General features: G+C 39.3%; 1 protein-coding gene across 3 annotated transcripts in view; it reads left to right on the forward strand.

Annotated features, from left to right (window-relative positions):
* lekr1 (leucine, glutamate and lysine rich 1) overlaps positions 1-21,153 on the forward strand; it is a 142,689-nt gene that overhangs the window by 58,859 nt on the left and 62,677 nt on the right. For all 3 annotated transcript variants that reach the window (XM_052151876.1, XM_052151875.1, XM_052151877.1), the window contains one exon: positions 6,685-6,766. In XM_052151876.1, the coding sequence (XP_052007836.1) occupies positions 6,685-6,766 (82 nt within the window). The remainder of the gene's footprint in view (positions 1-6,684; positions 6,767-21,153) is intronic.

The raw sequence follows: 21,153 nt of genomic DNA on the forward strand, positions 1-21,153 counted from the left end.
TCAAATTCTATGATGTTGTAGTGTGTTCAGGTGTATTTGACAAACATATGTTTAATAACGCTTATGACATGAATGTGGCAATGGTGGGCCACGGTCATAGGGCCTCCAGCTGGCAACAATAGATATTCAAGGGTATTACAAAACTTGCCATAATTACAATTTTTTTTCATTTGCCACACACATCAAAATTGTAAACCATTATGTCTGAGCAGAAGGTAAGACATGGTGTCTTACTTTGTTTACTCAAAAAAATGCATGTGTCCATCATGTGTTTTTTTTCCGAAAGCCACCAGGTGGAAATGGACCAATGGTGCTTGAGACTGTCATCGCTGCTTGCAGCTACATTTGTGCTAGTGGCACAAACATTACACACTTTTAAAGCCTTACAATAAGGTCTCATTCGTTATCATTAGTTAAAGGTGCACTCAGTAACCTTTGTCTTTGTGTCTTCTTGGACTTACAATGGATGCAGCATAATTTAAAATCAATAGTTTTCAGTTTGAGATGCCATTGTAGAAATGTTGTATTCAGATTCAGCATGATTATTTTAATCAATCAGTGAAAGTGTCAAATAACAAGATGGTTACTTAAATTAAGCAAGAAGTATTTGGCTGGTCATGTGATTCTAACATGGCAGCCCCCATGTGCGGACCTAAAACAGCTTTTATATGGTAACTGATATGACTGGAGTCTTTAATTTAATGTGAGAGGTCATGATTTCCTACATACAGTATATTACAAAATTACAATTCATGTCTTCAAGAGTTAAACTCTTTTAATGAGGAAAAACAATTACTGAGTGCACCTTTAAGGCATTGTGTAATAAGGTTTAAGGTATTGTGAAATAACATTGAACAATATATTTTTTACAGCATTTATTAATCTTCGTTAATATTTGTCAAAAAATAAAATTATTCACTGTTGGTTCATTTATGTTTTAGCTATACAAAGTATTTAAGTAGGGCCTACATTTTAATTTCGTTCTAAAGAAACTCTTTTTCATTGTGTGGAACCAATGTCCACAATTGAATTAAGTTAAACCAAGTTTTTTTTTTCAGTGTATTTAAAACTGTTTTTTCAAAAATGTATTGCTACATGTTAAAATTAACACTACCCAAGATTAATAAATGCTGTACAATAACATAAATTTAAAAGTTAAAGTTAAAATAATTAGTCCTTAAATAATTTGTAAACTAAATAATCCATATACAGATCGATTTCACCAAGAATTGTAAACACTGTGGCTCTGCGTCGGACTAAACAATTTTTGCAATTTTGTTTGAAGACACTAGGTGGACCGAATTGTGCGTTTCAGCTTTAACTAACTAGATATCTAAGTACACTGCCCAGTGGAGTCCAATTTTTCACTTCCTCTGTCTCTCTCTTCCCTCTGTTTGTTGTCCATGGAAATCCCTGTGTACATCTGGTGTGTTGTGTGTGTGCAGGACAGGTGTTTTGGGGTTGCAGTCTTACACCTCACTGGTGTGTACAGATATGCCTAATGTGTTTCACTTGTTTTTTCAGTTGTGGTACTTGTGTGTGTGTTGTGTAACATTGGGTATGTTTGTGTTAGACAGGTGTTTTGGGTAACAGCCTCAGCCCCTTGCTAGTTTTATTATGGAGTTGCTGAAACTCTCAGTTGTACAGTTAACACTTGTGAAATGTTTGTCTTGTCAACAAGCCAACGGCCCCTAACCTCCATGAGCTGCCTAACAGGAGTTGCCTCTATGATCTACTTTTGAAACAGAGAAAGAACAACTGTTTAATGTCTAAACCAGTCTGTAAGACTCCACACATTAATTACATCAACATACAGTTTGCATGCAGTTATTACATTAACACAGTGCAGTACCAACCAATAGGAAAGAAAAATCATACACATTAATTACATTAACACATTAATAACTCAATCAACAGTAGTGAGATTAAATGGAAAGCATTGAGACGTTTGTTTAAGTCTCCCATTGTTCTCCTGAGAACCCTGTTTTTATTTGATCTAACCAACAAAAAATACTATTGGTGTAACCTAATTTGTCAGGTTAGTTTAGTCAGATAAAATTTTGACTTTGAATAAAACCAGTTTAATTAGATGCTACCACATAGAGCACATTTATTTGGTTGCCGGATGTAAAAAAATTTTTACATTTATAAATGGAGTGGAGAGAATTTTCCTTCATAAGCAAAGATGGAGAGAAGAGAGGGGAGAGAGAGAAAAATGGAAATAAACAAAGAAAAAGAAAGAATGTTTATACCTCTTGGATTCTGTCTCATCTGTTATCATGTTAAGGTGACCAGAAAGCAATTATCAGCATATTGCTGAACAGACAAAGCCCTCCTTCCAGCCACTCTTTTACCCCCTTTGAGAGAGTGTCAGACTGACACAGGCAGCACAGTAGAGAGCATTTACACCAGAAAAAGCACCACGTCACTTTAACCAGTCTCAGGCTCTCAGAGCCAGCCTATTCACCAACAAACAGACAGAGTGAACAAAACAGCCCATTTTTCTGTGGATAAAAGCCTTCTGAACCGATCTCATCAGGAAGCCATTCCCCAGCCTCAATGCAGCTCAGGAATACATCCTGTTGTGGCTGAACAAAGTTGCCAGAACAGAGCAGAGCAGACCTGCTCGCCGGCACAAACAGTTTGATAACAGAATGACTGCTTCATCTCTCTGAACAGCACGGATTGTGGCTTCAGGTGCTTGGCCCTCAGTTCCTTTGGAAACAAACACATTTGTTTCTTGTTAATTTTGGTGGTTTTACACCCACTCCCTTGCAGCAGCTATTTTTACAGAGATGACACAATGACTGTTTCCTCATTATTATTATTATTATCTCTTCACTCTTTAAGGTAGAGCAAGAATCATAATTGTAACATATTTGGTTTTTGCTTTTTTTAATCCGTACATTTGTCACTTAAATCTTTGATATTTTGCCTCAAATATCTTTGATATGTCAGCAGTCATTACCAGTGTAAATTTAACTTATAACTTAATCGAGTCAGATACAAATAAATTAAATCATGAAGGGCAGTGGTACATTCATAACACCCATTCTATATATTGTATAATTGTAATGGTGGTGTGTGACAAGTCAATTAAAAAGCACTAATATGAATATTTATATTTTATATATACGTGCTAATGTAAGCAAATGCACATCACATCCTCAAACACTTCACAGATTTTAAGATTATGAAGGATGGGCATCAGACTAGATGTAAACACATTGCAAGCAAGTCAAACTTGTCAGATAAATCATCAACCCCAAAGAAACACATTTTAAAATTGATTAGTACAGTGAAATGCAACAGTAGCTTAAAATCTGCCCCTCATCCACACTTTTGTATTACAGCAGTAGTTTGGGTAACCTCTGTGCAGTCATCATGGGTTAGACCCTCGGTTCCACTGGCCTAGCGACAGCTGTTAAATTAATACAGATAGGAACAATGCAGATTTTGTGTAATATTGTTACCAAATCAGGCCCAAATGAAACACACTTGTAACTTTTGAAGGAGAGATAACTGTTTTAAATAATGCATGATTTGATTTTTAATAAAATACAACCCTTAAACCAAAAATTACATAAGGAAGACATTTTTTCTTTGTCTTCATTCACTGTAACACTCATGTGGTTTCAGATCCAACTGACTTTCTTTGATTTGATCTTTTTGCATCTTTTTTCCAAACAGTTAAAGTAAATGGTGTCTGAGGTTAAAGGAATATTGCGGGTTTAATACAAGTTAAGCTTAATCGACAGTTTTTTTGGCATTTTGTTGATTACCACGAATAATCAAAAATCTGGGTTACAGTGATGCAATAACAATGTAAGTGAATGGGGCCAATTTTGGGGGATTTTAAGGTAGAAATATGAAGTTTATAATTTTATCAAATCAGTTACATAACTTTTTCTGTTTAAACGCATGAATTGTTTGAGCTGAAATGTCTTGTGGCTATACTTTTGAAATAATGAGTTTTTTGAACATTTACGGATTATTCCCCATTCACCTCCATTGTAAGTGCCTCACTGGATCCTAGATGTTTTTGCTCTTTTTTTTTTTAATGCTCATTAGAATATCGTGTTGTTCCTCTCGCAAGTCAAAATTATTTTTTGTTGTTATCAATATCATGCCACAAATGCTGTCAATTGAGCTTAAATAATATTGAACCCAGAATATTCCTTTAATATTCTGTCAAAAATATATTTTTGTGTTTCAAGGAAAAAAGAAAGTGATGTGGGTTTGGAACAACGTGACGGTAAGTAAATAATTATATCATTTTCATTTTTGAGTTATGCTTGTAACTTGCTCAAAATTATTATTTTTTTTTATGATTGTTGTTAAAACTGTCCATTATTTGTTGTTAGTTACTGAAACTGTCCTTTATTTTGGAAAGAAGTAGATAAATGAATTGTGCTTGCACACACCTGATATGGCTATGGCACTGTACATTAAGTCATACATTATGACCGATGTTAGATTTATTGACAGTTACATGTATCCCTTCTCTCCCATAAATACAGTGCTGTGTTTTCTACAGCCTCAGGAGATGTGCTTCAAAATTAGACAGATAATTTCTCTCTGGATTTCTGTAGGCTCACAGCCTCTCTCGGGGACTTTTATCCTGTGGTTTATGGTGCTAATCATTAGTGGAGTAGGAGAAGAGAGTAAAAGAGAGGTCAGAGCAACTTGCTCTTGTCTGTGGTAGTAAAGGGCAGGCTCTCATTGACTTCACACAGACACTTTCTCATCTTTTTAAAGACATGTTTGTATCGCGTTGTGTTTCTGCCTGCTATTACATGTCTGACTGTGTGATCTTGTTTGTGAAGTTCACACCTTTTGTAAATGTCAGTAATTCTACATGCAAATTTGTTCATCTAGAGTAGATAGTCATCTGAAAAGAGCTGTTTAACCACACATTATTAATAACCATAACCATTTACATAATCATCACAAAAACTCTAAATATAGTGGTGGTGGTGGTGGTGGTAGTGGTCTAAAGGACATAACTGGTAATCTGGTAATCAGAAGGTTGCTGGTTCGAGCCCCACAGCCACCACCATTGTGTCCTTGAGCAAGGCACTTAACTCCAGGTTGCTCCGGGGAGATTGTCCCTGTAATAAGTGCACTGTAATTCGCTTTGGATAAAAGCGTCTGCCAAATGCATAAATGTAAATGTAAATATAGTGATAAACTGAGAAGTTGTAACCGAATCATATAAAATACCACATAAAAATGTATCTGTTCAGTTAAAGAGGTACTATTTGAACTGATCTGACCTTTAAAGTTACTTAATATAACCCAGTATAGTCGGGGAGATTTAGTGATATAAATATCATATATATATATATATACAAATATAATACAAAATATATATAATATACAGCAATAAGCCACAAGAGGTTATGCATTACAGTAATGTTACATTGGCACAGAGTGCCTAAAACCCTTTTAATCGGTGGCAACAGCACTAAGATAAAACACATCAAGAGTTCTGAGTATTATTGATAATGATCCGAATAAATAACTGTTCTGCCAAATAATATAGTTCATTATTCTAATGGTAGGCTGTTTACGGTTGCCAATGTTAGGTCAGTTTTTCAAAGGCTTCAAATGCATCTAAAATTATCAGAATTTACAGTAGGAACTATTTGTCTTGCAGGTAAAGCACATTTTATAGGTTACTTGACAAGACATTATTACAGTGCGTGACACCCTTTTTGCCTGAAATAATTGTAATTAATATAAATTAATTAACAGGTTGCATTACTAATGGTTTAGCCGAGGCAAAAGCAGTAGAGGCAGAGATATTGCTATTAGAGTCTAAGATACTAAAAGTTTCACTGTCGATGATTTTATTCCTATTGTCAGCAATAGCATCCTATTATTACATTATAATAATATATTGCTCATTTTCAAATATACTCATAGATAATGATATTGAATGCTGTCATCATACAAAACCACATGAATATGGGTTTGTATGCCCATGATGTGTGGGTTAGATATCCAGCGCATATGGTGACTGCAGTAGCACAACTCTAAATCTGGCTAGTCTGACTCCTACAGTTTCCTGTCATCCTCTTCTCCCTCTCTGCTTTTAAAATGTCTCCAGTTTCAGTTCCTTGGCCCTCTCTCTCTGTCTCTCTGCCTTCTTCACTGATTTTGATAGCGGGCCGAGTGAATACTGCATCGGATGTCACTGGGATGAGATGATGAATGAGAATGCTTTCACTGGCCTGTGTTCACCCTCAATTATGGCTGCTGGCAACCGATAGGCACCAGATTATGCTTCATTGCTTTATGGGAGATAAAAAGCAGGGGAAGGAGAGAGAGGGGGGAGAGAAACTAGGAAAGAAAGAGAGAAATAATTACATTTATTGGCAGAGGAGGAAACAGATGGATGGGGAAATGAAAACCGGAGGAGCATTTGTGAGAGGGAGACAAAGACTGTGAGACAGAAATCAGATTTTAACTTCATCTATGAAGAAACGTGTAAACAATATGTGTTGAACTTAGGTGGATTTGTTTTTCCTCCAACTATGAACATTTGTGTTTACATAGATTACCTGAACCATATATTAGTCACCTGACCAGACGTTGATGTGTTGTTGTTGAAAGCTCTCTGAGTTTTGACTTTGCCTTTAAGGTGTTTTTTTCTTTTCTTTGATGTTGTTGTTCATCCAGGCCTAAAGGAAGAGATGAAGACTCTTAAAATAGATCTTCAGAAAAGCCTGCATGAAAGAGAGAATGTGAAGATACTTCTGAAGTAAGTTTTTATGCCCATCTACACCTACTATATGCACACACTTTCACATATAGACATCTGAATATACAGTGAAATTACATTGTGTCCTTTATTACAAAGACTAGTGAGCTTCTAAGGCAGCATCCTAATTGAAATGGCACCTCATAAGTGACTTTTTTGGAACACTCTTCATAGGCAGCAACTTCACGGGTGCATGCCAGAAATAGGGCTCTGCACAGGAGACTCGACTAACAATTAATTCTAGTAGGATTTTGACATTAGCTAACAACATAATACTCTTAACAAGCAAAAATATAAATGGCATACACAAAAATTAGGTAGAAAAATACATTTTTAAATACAGTGAAGTATTTATTTGAGATTATATGGTACAATGGGGCTAAAAGCACCACTGAAGGCACCACAAAATGTGCTTTTTTTCTGGTTGCAAAGTGGGATTTGATTTGAAAAAAAAAAAAGGATTTATTGAATATGGATGGAGCAAAATAATTTGTGTGTAAATAAATAACAAAATAAGTTTTCTATAATATTAAACTAATTTGTATCTATACTTTTCATTATTGAATGGATTATAAGTATTTACTTCATCCACCATCTTGGATTTATTTTTCCACCGAGCTCATCACTCTTTATGGGATCGCCTACCCGGGGAAGGATACATATGATGCTACCTTAGAAATGCGCAAGTGGGCATTGGTGGGAGTGTTTGCGCTATCTGTGGGTGTATGTGTGCAAACTGTGGGTGTATTGTATGTTATTGAAGTAGCACAAAGCGCCATTTGCTATTTTCCTGAGAAATTTCTATACCAAATCAAATCCCTTTATTGTCACTCTTACTGACATTGAGGGAGAGGTCGTGCTCCTGACACCTGAGTGTGCACCTCCTCTTTGTAAGCTGTTTCATCATTGTCATTGATCAGACCTACCACCGTCGTATCATCAGCAAACTTAATGATGACATTGGAGCTATGGGTTGCCACACAGTCATATGTGTACAGGGAATACAGGAGTGGGCTGAGAAAACAACTCTGCTGGGCTCCAGTGTTAAGGGTCAGTGATGAGATGTTGCTGCCCATTCTAACCACCTGATCAAGGACTGATTGGTCCGACCGGTACTGGATCATTCTGAGGGCGGGTGCTTCCTGTTTCAGTTTCTGCCTGTAAGCTTATACTCCCATACAATTCCTTGAGTGCACGGTCCGTGTCGGCTTTTGGCGGGATATACACAACTGTGATAATTACCACTGTGAATTCCCTTGGTAGCCAGAATGGTCGACACAGATGCATGAGAAACTCCAGATCAGTAGAGTCTCTGATCACACCAGGTTTTGTTGATCATAAAACATACATCACCACCTCTGCTTTTACCTGAGAGGTCTTTCACTGTCTGCTCGGTGCACGGAGAGCCACACAGGTTTGATGGCTGAGTCTGGAATCTCCACAGACATCCAAGTTTCTGTAAGGCAGATAATAAAGCAGTCCCTCGTCTCTCATTGGAAAGAGATCCATGCTCTCAGCTCACAGAGCTTGTTGTCCAGAGACTGAACATTTGCCAGTAGAATGCTGGGTTGCTGGTGTCGATTTCGCGACGTCTTAGTGATGAGAGAAAGCCGGCTCTCCTTCCCCTTTTCTGGCTGCGTTTCTGCAGCCGGGCTGCTCAGACAAAGGGCTTATGCGGTTTTCAGTGTGCTATTGCGGAACCAATGTTCAGAAGTGTTTGTCTATAGTATACAATAAGGCAGACAACATCCAAGACAAAAAGCATAGGAATTGTTGGCCAAACAAACAAAACAACTGCAAAATTGGGTCGGAGCTCGCAACACAGCAGTCATACTAGGCACCATCTTGAACTACTATGGCAGCATACTGAGTCTGTTTTTAGCACAATGTCTAAACTCAGTTTTTGCATTTGCAGTTTGGAGGTTCCACCAGCAGGTGGTAATAAAGTTCATGCCTAAACTAAATACAATGGAACATCAAATTATGTCTGCGACATTCACCGTTAGCAAATTTGTGTTAAACTCTTTATAGGCCATGGTTTATTTTTCAGTTGTTATTGTTCTGTTTATATTTACAATTGTGTTTATGATCTAATTTGTATTGGTATTTTTCCACTTGTTGTCACAGAGTGATTTTTAAGCCACTGCAAAAGTGGCTGGTGGAATAAGTTGGAGAGGGTAAAATGTTTGGATTTTGTATTTTTTTTTTACCCCTTTTTATTTTGATTATATTTTTTTACCACTTTGTTATTTTGATTATATTTTGATTTAGTTTGAAGTGCAATTTGATTTTAGAAATGTTATGAATTAATTTGTTTGTGTTTAAATAAATGAATACAATTTTTCAAATAAAAAAAAAACATGTAGAAGTGAAGTGCGTGCCAAAGCTAATACTAGTCATGATGTGTGTAAGTAGATGAAAATAAATAATACTACTTACATTCTCTATAATTTAACGGAGCGTACATCCAAATCTTGATGAGAGTACATTGCATGCATATAAAAGGAGCGTGTCACTGTCATAGATATACAGTATGACTGACATTCAACAAGGATGAAGTTAATGCCCAAAAGAACGTTACGTCCGTATTTATATTCTTCAAATTCATTGCATACAGTCCATTTGCACTACCACATTTTTATGAATGTGCTGTCTTTGTTTATATCACTGGTCTTTTTACATTTACATTTACATTTATGCATTTATATTTTAAATGTTACAATTATTTTTTTTATTTGAAATGACATCTTAAAAAAACGATACGCTCCTGTACCAGATGCTACAAAAAAGCAAGATGCTTTAAAAACAATTTAAATACACAGTCGGTGTGAATGGTTTATAAGAGGGCTTTCTGTTTTCTTTGCTGACTACCTTTTGGAACAGCCTTCACAATGGAATATGCCTATGATTCCTTAAAATGCTGACTATGCAGCTCACTAGGTTTCGGAACAGAGCTTTAAACTGTGTGGTTTATTTATAGACAAGCACACACATTAATCAAAAAATTATTTTGATGGCTGACACACTAATTTACAGTCCAGGTGCTGTACTCTGACCCATCATTACATCCCTATTTACGCAGAATTTAGAGTTCTAATTCTGAATATCTTTAATTCCTCTTTGTGATGTACAGTGAGGAAAATAAGTATTTGAACACCCTGCTATTTTGCAAGTTCTCCCACTTGGAAATCATGGAGGGGTCTGAAATTGTCATCGTAGGTGCATGTCCACTGTGAGAGACATAATCTAAAAAACAAAATCCAGAATTCACGATGTATGATTTTTTAACTATTTATTTGTATGATACAGCTGCAAATAAGTATTTGAACACCTGTCTATCAGCTAGAATTCTGACCCTCAAAGACCTGTTAGTCTGCCTTTAAAATGTCCACCTCCACTCCATTTATTATCCTAAATTAGATGCACCTTTTTGAGGTCGTTAGCTGCATAAAGACTCCTGTCCACCCCATACAATCAGTAAGAATCCAACTACTAACATGGCCAAGACCAAAGAGCTGTCCAAAGACACTAGAGACAAAATTGTACACCTCCACAAGGCTGGAAAGGGCTACGGGGAAATTGCCAAGCAGCTTGGTGAAAAAAGGTCCACTGTTGGAGCAATCATTAGAAAATGGAAGAAGCTAAACATGACTGTCAATCTCCCTCGGACTGGGGCTCCATGCAAGATCTCACCTCGTGGGGTCTCAATGATCCTAAGAAAGGTGAGAAATCAGCCCAGAACTACACGGGAGGAGCTGGTCAATGACCTGAAAAGAGCTGGGACCACCGTTTCCAAGGTTACTGTTGGTAATACACTAAGACGTCATGGTTTGAAATCATGCATGGCACGGAAGGTTCCCCTGCGTAAACCAGCACATGTCAAGGCCCGTCTTAAGTTTGCCAATGACCATTTGGATGATCCAGAGGAGTCATGGGAGAAAGTCATGTGGTCAGATGAGACCAAAATAGAACTTTTTGGTCATAATTCCACTAACCGTGTTTGGAGGAAGAAGAATGATGAGTACCATCCCAAGAACACCATCCCTACTGTGAAGCATGGGGGTGGTAGCATCATGCTTTGGGGGTGTTTTTCTGCACATGGGACAGGGCGACTGCACTGTATTAAGGAGAGGATGACCGGGGCCATGTATTGCGAGATTTTGGGGAACAACCTCCTTCCCTCAGTTAGAGCATTGAAGATGGGTCGAGGCTGGGTCTTCCAACATGACAATGACCCGAAGCACACAGCCAGGATAACCAAGGAGTGGCTCTGTAAGAAGCATATCAAGGTTCTGGCATGGCCTAGCCAGTCTCCAGACCTAAACCCAATAGAGAATCTTTGGAGGGAGCTCAAACTCCGTGTTTCTCAGCGACAGCCCAGAAACCTGACTGATCTAGAGAAGATCTGTGTGGAGGAGTGGGCCAAAATCCCTCCTGCAGTGTGTGCAAACCTGGTGAAAAACTACACGAAACGTTTGACCTCTGTAATTGCAAACAAAGGCTACTGTACCAAATATTAACATTGATTTTCTCAGGTGTTCAAATACTTATTTGCAGCTGTATCATACAAATAAATAGTTAAAAAATCATACATTGTGATTTCTGGATTTTTTTTTAGATTATGTCTCTCACAGTGGACATGCACCTACGATGACAATTTCAGACCCCTCCATGATTTCTAAGTGGGAGAACTTGCAAAATAGCAGGGTGTTCAAATACTTATTTTCCTCACTGTATATACTGTATCCCAACCTCTAAGCACAGCTACCGTTACAGCTCTGTATAACATAATTTTCTAGGAAAACATAACCAACTCCATTTTAACACAATTTAAAGTGTGTGAAAGGGAGAGAACAGCATTTTGTTCAGTTGATATGATTGCTTAGTTGGGTAACATCCATATCTCTATCTTCTACTCTGACTGAGAGAAACCGTTTTGTCTTTCATTTGCATGCCAATGTGGGGCCTTCCGCTCAACACAGGAATATTTATTTAACCAAAATGATGAGATATCTTTCTTGCATGGAATGACGTATCTCCTCATAAAGGGATTTATTTTTTTCCTGAAAAATATGACCTGCTGAAGGAGCAACTATTTGCAAGCACTGTGACCTGGCAGAGCATCAGGAGGAAACATCTCTGTCGAGTGTCAGGTGTTACTTAACACTCCATACACCATACTTCTCTGTGATTCATCACCTTACATACACTGACTCATCATTGGCTCAGACTCAAAATTCATCACAAGTTGTGAGCAACTTCTATTTTTCTTATTTTTTCCTTTGTGAGCCTATATGCACCCTTTATTGCAGGGCTTGACAATGGGGATTTTTTGGGGGTCAAGTTTAGCCAGTAGTGTAGATGTTTCCTTTTCCTGCAAACATTTTATATTTTTCATTAAATATTATTATCTTTTTTTAAAAATAGGTTTTTAATTTGCAGTATTATCTGAAAAATTATAATGCTTATAGGACAGGCATAGCACATTTTCTTAAAAACGTACAGCATAAAATGATTTTTTTGTATCATTTTCAACCTATTTTAATTTATGCTTCCAAGACTGTCATAAATCATTCATGCAATTTCAACAAAAAAAAAAATCTGTCAGCCAACTAGATAATGTTACCTTGGTGACTTTTAAATCAGTAGAATTTGCAACAACAATGTTCAACACATCACAGAAAAACAAATGTTTAGGCAAAAGATTTCAAATCAAGTTACAATGCAGCAGTGGTCTGATTGGGACAATAACAGTTCCATGAACTAGCCTGAATCTCATACTGGCCTTGGACCATCAAGCCATCTTTAATGTAGAGCCCTATACTCTCATAACTCTTTCCCTCCTTATATCAATTATCCCTCTTTGTCTCTCGATGAGAGCTGTCAGGACTCTGTGGCATGGCAGGACAGTATACTGAATGTGATGTGACAGTGGTAGAGCTGTGCTAACTGTCAGGACCTCTCTGGCACTGACAGGTGTGTGTGTGTGTGTGTGTGTGTGGGGGGGGTGTAAATGTGGTTTATGAGGACATTTCTAGTGTCCCCATAATTCAAATCGCTTAGAAACAATAAGCATACTAAACAATGTTTTTTTTGGAAAATGTATTGAGTTTTTTGTTAGGGTTAGGTTTAGGGGAAGGTTTAGGGGATAGAATCTATAGTTCGTACAGTATAAAAATCATTATGCCTATGGAGAGCCCTCATCAGGATAGCTGCACCAACACACACACACACACACACACACACACACACACACACACACACACACACACACACACACACACACACACACACATTGTGTTTCCATGTTTTATGGGGACTTTCCATAGACATAATGGTTTTTATACTGTACAAACTTTATATTCTATCCCCTAAACCTAACCCTCACAGAAAACATTCTGCATTTTTACATTTTCAAAAAACATAATTTAGTATGATTTAAGCTGTTTTCCTCATGGGGACCGACAAAACGTCCCCACAAGGTCAAAAATTTCGGGTTTTACTATCCTTATGGGGACATTTGGTACCCACAAAGTGATAAATACACACACACACACACACACACACACACACACACACACACACACACACACACACACACACACACACACATACACACAATCAGTTATTTTTGTAACACTTTACAATAAGGTTCCATTCATAAGTTAATGCATTAGGTATCATGAACTAACAATGACTGAATTGAGAGTAAATTACAGAAATGTTTGGGTGAAATAACCTTTAAAGTATTTTATGAGTGAACTGCACTGTGGACTTCAAAGATGGACTGATGTCTTCACATACAAGCCAAAAATGATTGCAAACCACTCTGAAACTAATCAAGTTTTGCTCATGTTGCAGAGGTTGAAAGGGAGGGGTAATCAAATAAGTTTGGATGTAGCAAACTACACCACCTTGGGATTCTCATCCAAGGACTTAATCTTAGCTAAGATGGAACCACATGCACTCAGAAATAACACAGTTTCGTTCTACCCAGTGAAGACTGAGATTGTTTCGCATATTAGAATATATTTTTATTAAAAAACAAAAAACCTACTAAGATGAGTCATTCATGCAAAACACCCAACACATTTACATACCATTTAATTATCTAGATATTTGTGTTGAATAAAATGCGTCATTTAAAAAAACAGGCAGAGCTGGGGCTTACCTTCAGGGAGGTCAACTTTATTGAGAGAATAATGACCCCAAAATGTATTCCACTCACTATACTCACACACTAGTGCTCCCATTGCAAAAAGTGACAAACATGTACTTGAATGCATCCATCTCAATAAACAGTGAAGAGGGCAAAACACTCCTGGAAAAGCCTCCCTGGGGCAACTGGGTTACTCTATAAATAGATATTAAATTGGATTAAAAAGGTCCACAATATGACAGCAATGAGGAATGTTTTAACATGATCATCACCAGTGACTCCACAAAAAAAAACAAAAGACAGACAAAACAGCAACACAGTACATTTCCTCGCTGGCACTCACACCATTCGATATCTGAGATTGGCAGACAGACCCGCCCCTCAGACCTACACACACACACGCGGTGCAGTAACCACACAAGTGAAGGGGCTGCATATTATTGAACACTGTCGTACAACTCCAGATGCAAAACACAAGCCAAAATTTTGGGCACGCAAGGGTTTTAAAAATTCAAAGCACAATTTAAATTACACACACACACGCACACACACACACACACACACACACACACACACACACATACCTTAAAAATAAATTAAATCCCTGCACGGCTGCACAATGCTAGTAGCTCCCACTGGGGAAATGCCATGAGTGACTGAGGGGTATCAGCAATGCACCCATGCAACTACTTGGGGTGTGCTTATATTGCCTTTGCATCAACCTAATTAGCAGGGGCATATGTGATGGCATTGTGTGGAGTTGCACACCACTTAAAGGAACAAGATCTGTGCCTCCTGCTACACTCACAGACTGAAAAAACTATAAGCGAATAGGAAATTATATTCCAAGCAATATGGATCTGTCAATGGAGATATGAATGCTTTTCCTTCTCACCCATATCTTCTCAACTGCGCAGACATACTCTCCATTAACACAGCGTTAGACATTCCAGAAACCGCAAATACAGATGATACTTAGAGTGCTGATGATTCTCAAGTACTGTTCTGGAAATTAGTTGACTGGTAAAAATGAGTATCGTGCAAGCCCAAGATCTAGCCTCATTTGAAAGCCCAAATGCCCCTTGAGGATTTCAGATGAATTTAAAATTATTCAAGCACACAAGTAAAGAATAAAGCCTGAAATATTCAACTTTCTTAGTAAAGATGTGCCTTAAACTTTTCCCATGGGAGAACTTTGAACCTTTTGTATTGGAATGCACTCTGCATCCAAAAACATGATGTGTGTGTGAGGGTGCGTGTGCCAAAGCTTTGATATCTCTTTATTATAGAAGAAAGAGTGGTGTTTGTATGCAGAGTGTGTTCCCATGGCAACCACATGACCTCTAACCCAACCTCAGACACACATATTACACATCTGCTGCAGTGCAGAGTGCTGGGCGTGTTTGTTTCCGTGACTATGCTGTACATGTCAGAAATAGTTGGGGGCAATTTAAAATACACATGGAGCAACAGGCCACAAATGTGATTAACCTGCGAGGAGAGTGAGAGGAAAAGAGCAAGAGATAGAGAGAAAAAGAGACTGAAAACTTTTGTAAATTAGGTGTATCTCAGCCTAAAGATGAAGTGTTATGATATATGTAGTATAGAGCTTAGAAACAGTTATATTTTTATATGCAAAACACTCCACTCCTTTCTTAACAGAAGTTACTGCCTTCGTCTGTCTTTACCATGCACAGTGGCCCAAAATGTATTTGAACACATTCAGACACTTAAGCCACTCTTAAAAATGTGAATTTCATTGCATTAGATAACAAAATATCAAACCAAGTGGCATCTACAAACTAACGATGCTAGCGCTTTTCTGAGAATTAACTTCTCTGAGCCATTTTTGCAATGAATGTTAACTTTTAAATAAACTTGCGTCAAGGTGTTTTTGTTGAAATCATTACATTAACTATGGCCATGTTTCAAAAAGTTTGACAACCAGAGAGTGTCCAAATCCTTCATTTTGAAAAGTAGATGAAGTGTTTTATCATTTCAAACCTAAAAACTTCATAAAAAAGCCACATATTTTTTTTATCTAATGCCATGATATTCATTCATTGTTAAGTGTAACTTAAGTATCAAAATTCCTTTTGGAGCCATTATTGCACCACATTGTCCGTTCAGTTCCCTGGAGCTCAGATTTCCCACCCTGTCATTTTGCACAATATTCCCCCCTAAACACAGCAGAAAAACATGATACCTGGTCTTATTTTACACCCCTCCAATATTATGAACACATGCCTACCGTGCGCCTGTGCAAGATCAGAGAAATAGACATGCCACTGATTCTGCCTTATTTTTTCCACATTACTAAAACTCAAAGTGCTTCCTTCCACTGTTATTATAGCAGAGACAGGAAGGGAATGAGAAAGAGACAACGTTTTATTGTGGCAGTATTTGATACACTCATGTTAGCATTATTTTTCTATAAAACAACATTCAAGAAATGTTTTAACAAAGCACAAGCTGCTTCAATTCAGCAAATACTCATTTGGAAATATCAGTAACAATATAAATGTTATTGTTACTTTTATTTGACCAAAATCAGCAAAGTTTTCACTGCAAAAAGACAAGTGCATTACAATACAAAGACGGACATATTATAAATTATATTTCTTACAAGGTCTTCTTCTTCCAGAAGAGCACGGAAACGTTCACCAGGAGGCAGTAGACATCTTATATGTTGCATACAACTAGTTTTTGAGCATTCACCATTTTGATGATGTAGAGGCTTTATAAAATCATACATCAAATGCAATATGCATCACATTGTAGGATTAACATTTGCAGATCTCTCACACACTCCTACTCATACTGCCAAAACTGTGTTTAGTGCACACGCACACACACACACACACACACACACACACACACACACACAAAGTAGCATTAGTTATTTTTGTTACACTTTACAATAAGGTTCCATTCGTTAACATTAGTTAATGCATTAGGTATCATGAACTAACAATGAATAATATATTTTTAAAGCATGTATTAACCTTTGTTGATGCTAGTTAATAAAAATATATTGTTTATTGTTATGTTCAAAGTGCATAACTAATGTTAACAACTTTTGATTTAAAAAATTTATTAATTTATGTTAAAATTAACATTAACCATGGTTGATAAATACTGTTTTTGTTAGTTCATCTGGGATGCAAACTGCTCACCTTTCAGCTAAAGTCACCTTTTTTTAAGCTTATTCACCCAAATTGTTTGGTATAAAATTCTACGTAGCTACGTATTGTACTTTGTTAAATTCACTTGAAAGGGTAACTTTAAGTTAAAACACTTTCAAAGCTTTAAATAAAACAAACAAATCAATTTTATATATATTGTAAATCAAGATCACCTGCTCTGACTTTCTCACCTTTTTGCAATTCTGGTTTATGTTAACTAATGTTATTACACGGTGGCTTGGAATACTCTACTCTGATTGGTCAGTGACGGCATCTAGCAGTCTGTTATTGCTCTGTAACAACCACAGCTCCATGTATCAGTCCGCTCATCCAGGGTCAGCGAGCCATCTCTCCTACTTTACGTAGCACACTGCATTCTCTATAAGTAAGCTAATAAAATAATTTAAACTCAAATCAAAGTAGTCTTGTAATAAGATGCATACCAAGCAGTCTGATGTTCATTAATTTAAAAATAAACAACTGAATTTCAGCTGTTCAGCGATTTGTTTATTTCACGTAATTACACAATGTAATTTCAATGCAAATCAATGTTTCATGTCCATCTATTTGTTTATTAGGCAAGTAGTCTTTAATAGGCTGAATAATACTCAAGTCAAGTCAATTTTATTTGTATAGTGCCTTTCACAACACACATCGTTTCAAAGCAGCTTTACAGAATATCAGCATTAACAGACGATAAAACTGTAATGTCTATAAAGTCGCTGAATCATCATTGTGTAATTTAGATAAAATAAGATTTTAATAGTGTTTAAAAATAATTAAATGATAATTGTATTAATAACCCCAGTGAGCAAGCTGTAGGCAACTGTAATAGGGAGTCAGATGCCTTGTCCTGATCACCCTATCTGAGTTATTGTGTGATAACAACCGGTTGACTGTACTATACATTATCCCTTACTTAACAAATGGAAGCTTATTTTAAATTGTTACATTTATTTCTTGTTGTTCAACTGCACAATGACATTGCTGACAATATATTTGCTGTACAATTACATATATACAATAATAAACACTCACTTATCTCTTTATTAGGAACACATATACACCTGCTTATTCATGCGATTATCTAATCAACCAATTATGGCAGCAGTGCAATGCATCAAATCATGCAGATACAGTTCAGGAGCTTCCGTTAATGTTCACATCAACTATCAGAAAGGGAGAAAATGTGATCTCAGTGATTTTGACCAGTGAGCGGCAGTTCTGAGGATGGATGGCAATGTTGATGAGAGAGGTCAATGGAGAATGGCTTTAATGTGCAGCTGACAAATCTGCAGAAAATGCATAATGCAATCATGTCTGTAACGGTTACCCTGTCTTGTTTCACTGTTGCCCTCTTGTTTTCCATCTTGTCACTTTTGCACTTCTTAGTTTTCACTTTAGTCCCTTATGTAACTCCATAGTCCTCTGTTAGCGTTCGTGTTCCCTGTCATTGTTTTCACCTGCCCTCATTAGTTTGCCGTTTGCTTCTGTTAATCACCTTATTATCTTGTTTGAGTTCTGTTCGTTCATTGGCCCCTTTTCCCTTGTTTGTGTATTTATACCCCGTGTCTTTGTTCAGTCTTTGTCGATCGTCGTTTGATGTCAACCTGGTGTGTGTTTCCTCCTCGAGTCCCCTGTTTGCTTACGTCGTGTTTAATTTACTACTTTATGTTTCATTTCCCCATTGTGGGTTGTTCCTTTGTGTTTTCCTGTTTGGTTCACGCAATAAAGTTCAGACTGCGTTTGGATCCGCATCTCCTCGTCTGCCTCGTTACTCAAGCATAACAGAACGATCGAACCACCCATGGATCCAGCAGTCCAACGTGCGAACTACCATCTGCTCTGCTTAAAGCAAGAGGACCGCCCCATTGAAGACCACATCCACGATTTCCTGAACCTGGCGAGTGTCTCAGACTTCCCGGACTCAGCCTTGGTGGCCTTCTTTAGGGGCAATCTGAACGCGGCGCTGAGGGAGCGGTTGCCACAGGCAACGCACGGCTGGACGCTCTGCGACTTCCTGGAGGCGACCCTACTAGTTTGCGGCTCACAGCTCACCGTGGGCGTCGTGGAGGAGGACCCTACCCCTCCACCCACTGTGGAGACCCTTCAGCTGTCCGGGGCTCCCCCCGTCACACCCACGCCTGCCCCGGTCTGCGAGCCAGAACCCACGCCTGTCACAGCGAGCGAGCCAGCGGCCACGCATGTCACAGTGAGCGAGCCAGAAGCCACGCATGTCACAGTGAGCGAGCCAGCAGCCACGCATGTCACAGTGAGCGAGCCAGCGGCCACGTATGTCACAGTGAGCGAGCCAGCGGCCACGTATGTCACAGTGAGCGAACCAGCGCCTACGGCCTCTACCATCAGCAAGCCTGAGTCGTCGTCAACCACGGCCAGCGAGCCTGAACCCACGCTGACCAGGAACAGCTTCCCAGCTTCACCAGTCGCCTCAGCCCAGAGGAGGAGGAGAAGGGGAAAGGTCTCTGCTCTCCAGCCTCCACCAGCCTCCGCCCCGTGCCCTAAACCCCCCTTGGCGCCGCCCTCAGCGCCCAGCGAGCCCAGGCCAGCGCATGCCACGGTGACCCAGCCGGAGCCTGTCGCCTCGGAGGTCAGTGAGCCAGTGCCTGTCGCCTCGACCGTCCCAGAGCCAGCGCCTGTAGCCTCGACCGTCCCAGAGCCAGCGCCTGTAGCCTCGACCGTCCCAGAGCCAGCGCCTGTAGCCTCGATCGTCCAAGAGCCAGCACCTCTCGAGTCTTCCAGGGCTCCTCCTCCCGAGCTTTCCAGAGCTCCGCCTTCCGAGTTTCCCGAGCTTTCCAGAGCTTCGCCATCTGAGTTTAACGAGCTTTCCGAAGCTCCGCCCTCCGAGTTTCCCGAGCTTTCCAGAGCTCCGCCATCCGAGTTTCCCGAGCTTTCCAGAGCTCCGCCTTCCGAGTTTCCCGAGCTTTCCAGAGCTCCGCCTTCCGAGTTTCCCGAGCTTTCCAGAGCTCCGCCGTCCGAGTTTCCCGAGCTTTCCAGAGCTCCGCCCTCCGAGCTTCCCAGAGCTCCGCCTCTCAAGCCTCTCGGGCCTTCTAGGGCTCCGCCTCTCAAGCCTCTCGAGCCTACCAGGGCTCCGCCCCTCGAGCCTTCCAGGGCTCCGCCTCTCAAGCCTCCCAAGCTTTCCAGAGCTCCGCCCTCCGAGCTTCCCAGAGCTCCGCCTCTCGAGCCTTCCAGAGCTCCGCCTCTCAACCCTCTCGAGCCTACCAGGGCTCTGCCCCTCAAGCCCCTCGAGCCTTCCAGGGCTCCGCCCCTCAAGTCTCTCGAGTCAAGTCAAGTCAAGTCAAGTCAAGTGGTTTTTATTGTCGTTTCAACCATATACAGTTAGTACAGTACACAGCAAAACGAGACAACGTTCCTCCAGGACCATGGTGCTACATAAAAACAACAAAGGACCAACATAGGACCACATGAGACTACACAACGAAATAAAATACCTATATAAACTACCTATATAAAGTGCACGTGCAAACATGTGCAAAAAGTACGGGACAGTACAACAAATTACTGACAATGAACAGGACAATAGACAGTGCAGCGCCGACCAGTACTCAGTAGTGCAAAAAGATGACAGTTTCTAAAATGTAAACATAACATACTATGAGATAATGTTCTATGCACATAGCAGTTATTGAGGTAGCAGACAGTTATAAAGTGACAGTTATTAAAGTGCAACTCAGGACACGTGTGTGTCAAACCAGTCTCTGAGTATTGAGAAGTCTGATGGCTTGGGGGAAGAAGCTGTTACACAGTCTGGCCGTGAGGGCCCGAATGCTTCGGTACCTCTTGCCAGACGGGAGGAGGGTAAAGAGTTTGTGTGAGGGGTGTGTGGGGTCGTCCACAATGCTGGTTGCTTTGCGGATACAGTGTTTTTTGTAAATGTCTTTGATGGAGGGAAGAGAGACCCCAATGATCTTCTCAGCTGTCCTCACTAGGGCTGTCAAAATTGCTCAAAAATGACATTCGAATATTCCCTCTAAAAAAACACATATATTCGAACTATTCTAATA

Source organism: Xyrauchen texanus, chromosome 21, assembly GCF_025860055.1.
Source record: "Xyrauchen texanus isolate HMW12.3.18 chromosome 21, RBS_HiC_50CHRs, whole genome shotgun sequence".
Taxonomy (NCBI): domain Eukaryota; kingdom Metazoa; phylum Chordata; class Actinopteri; order Cypriniformes; family Catostomidae; genus Xyrauchen; species Xyrauchen texanus.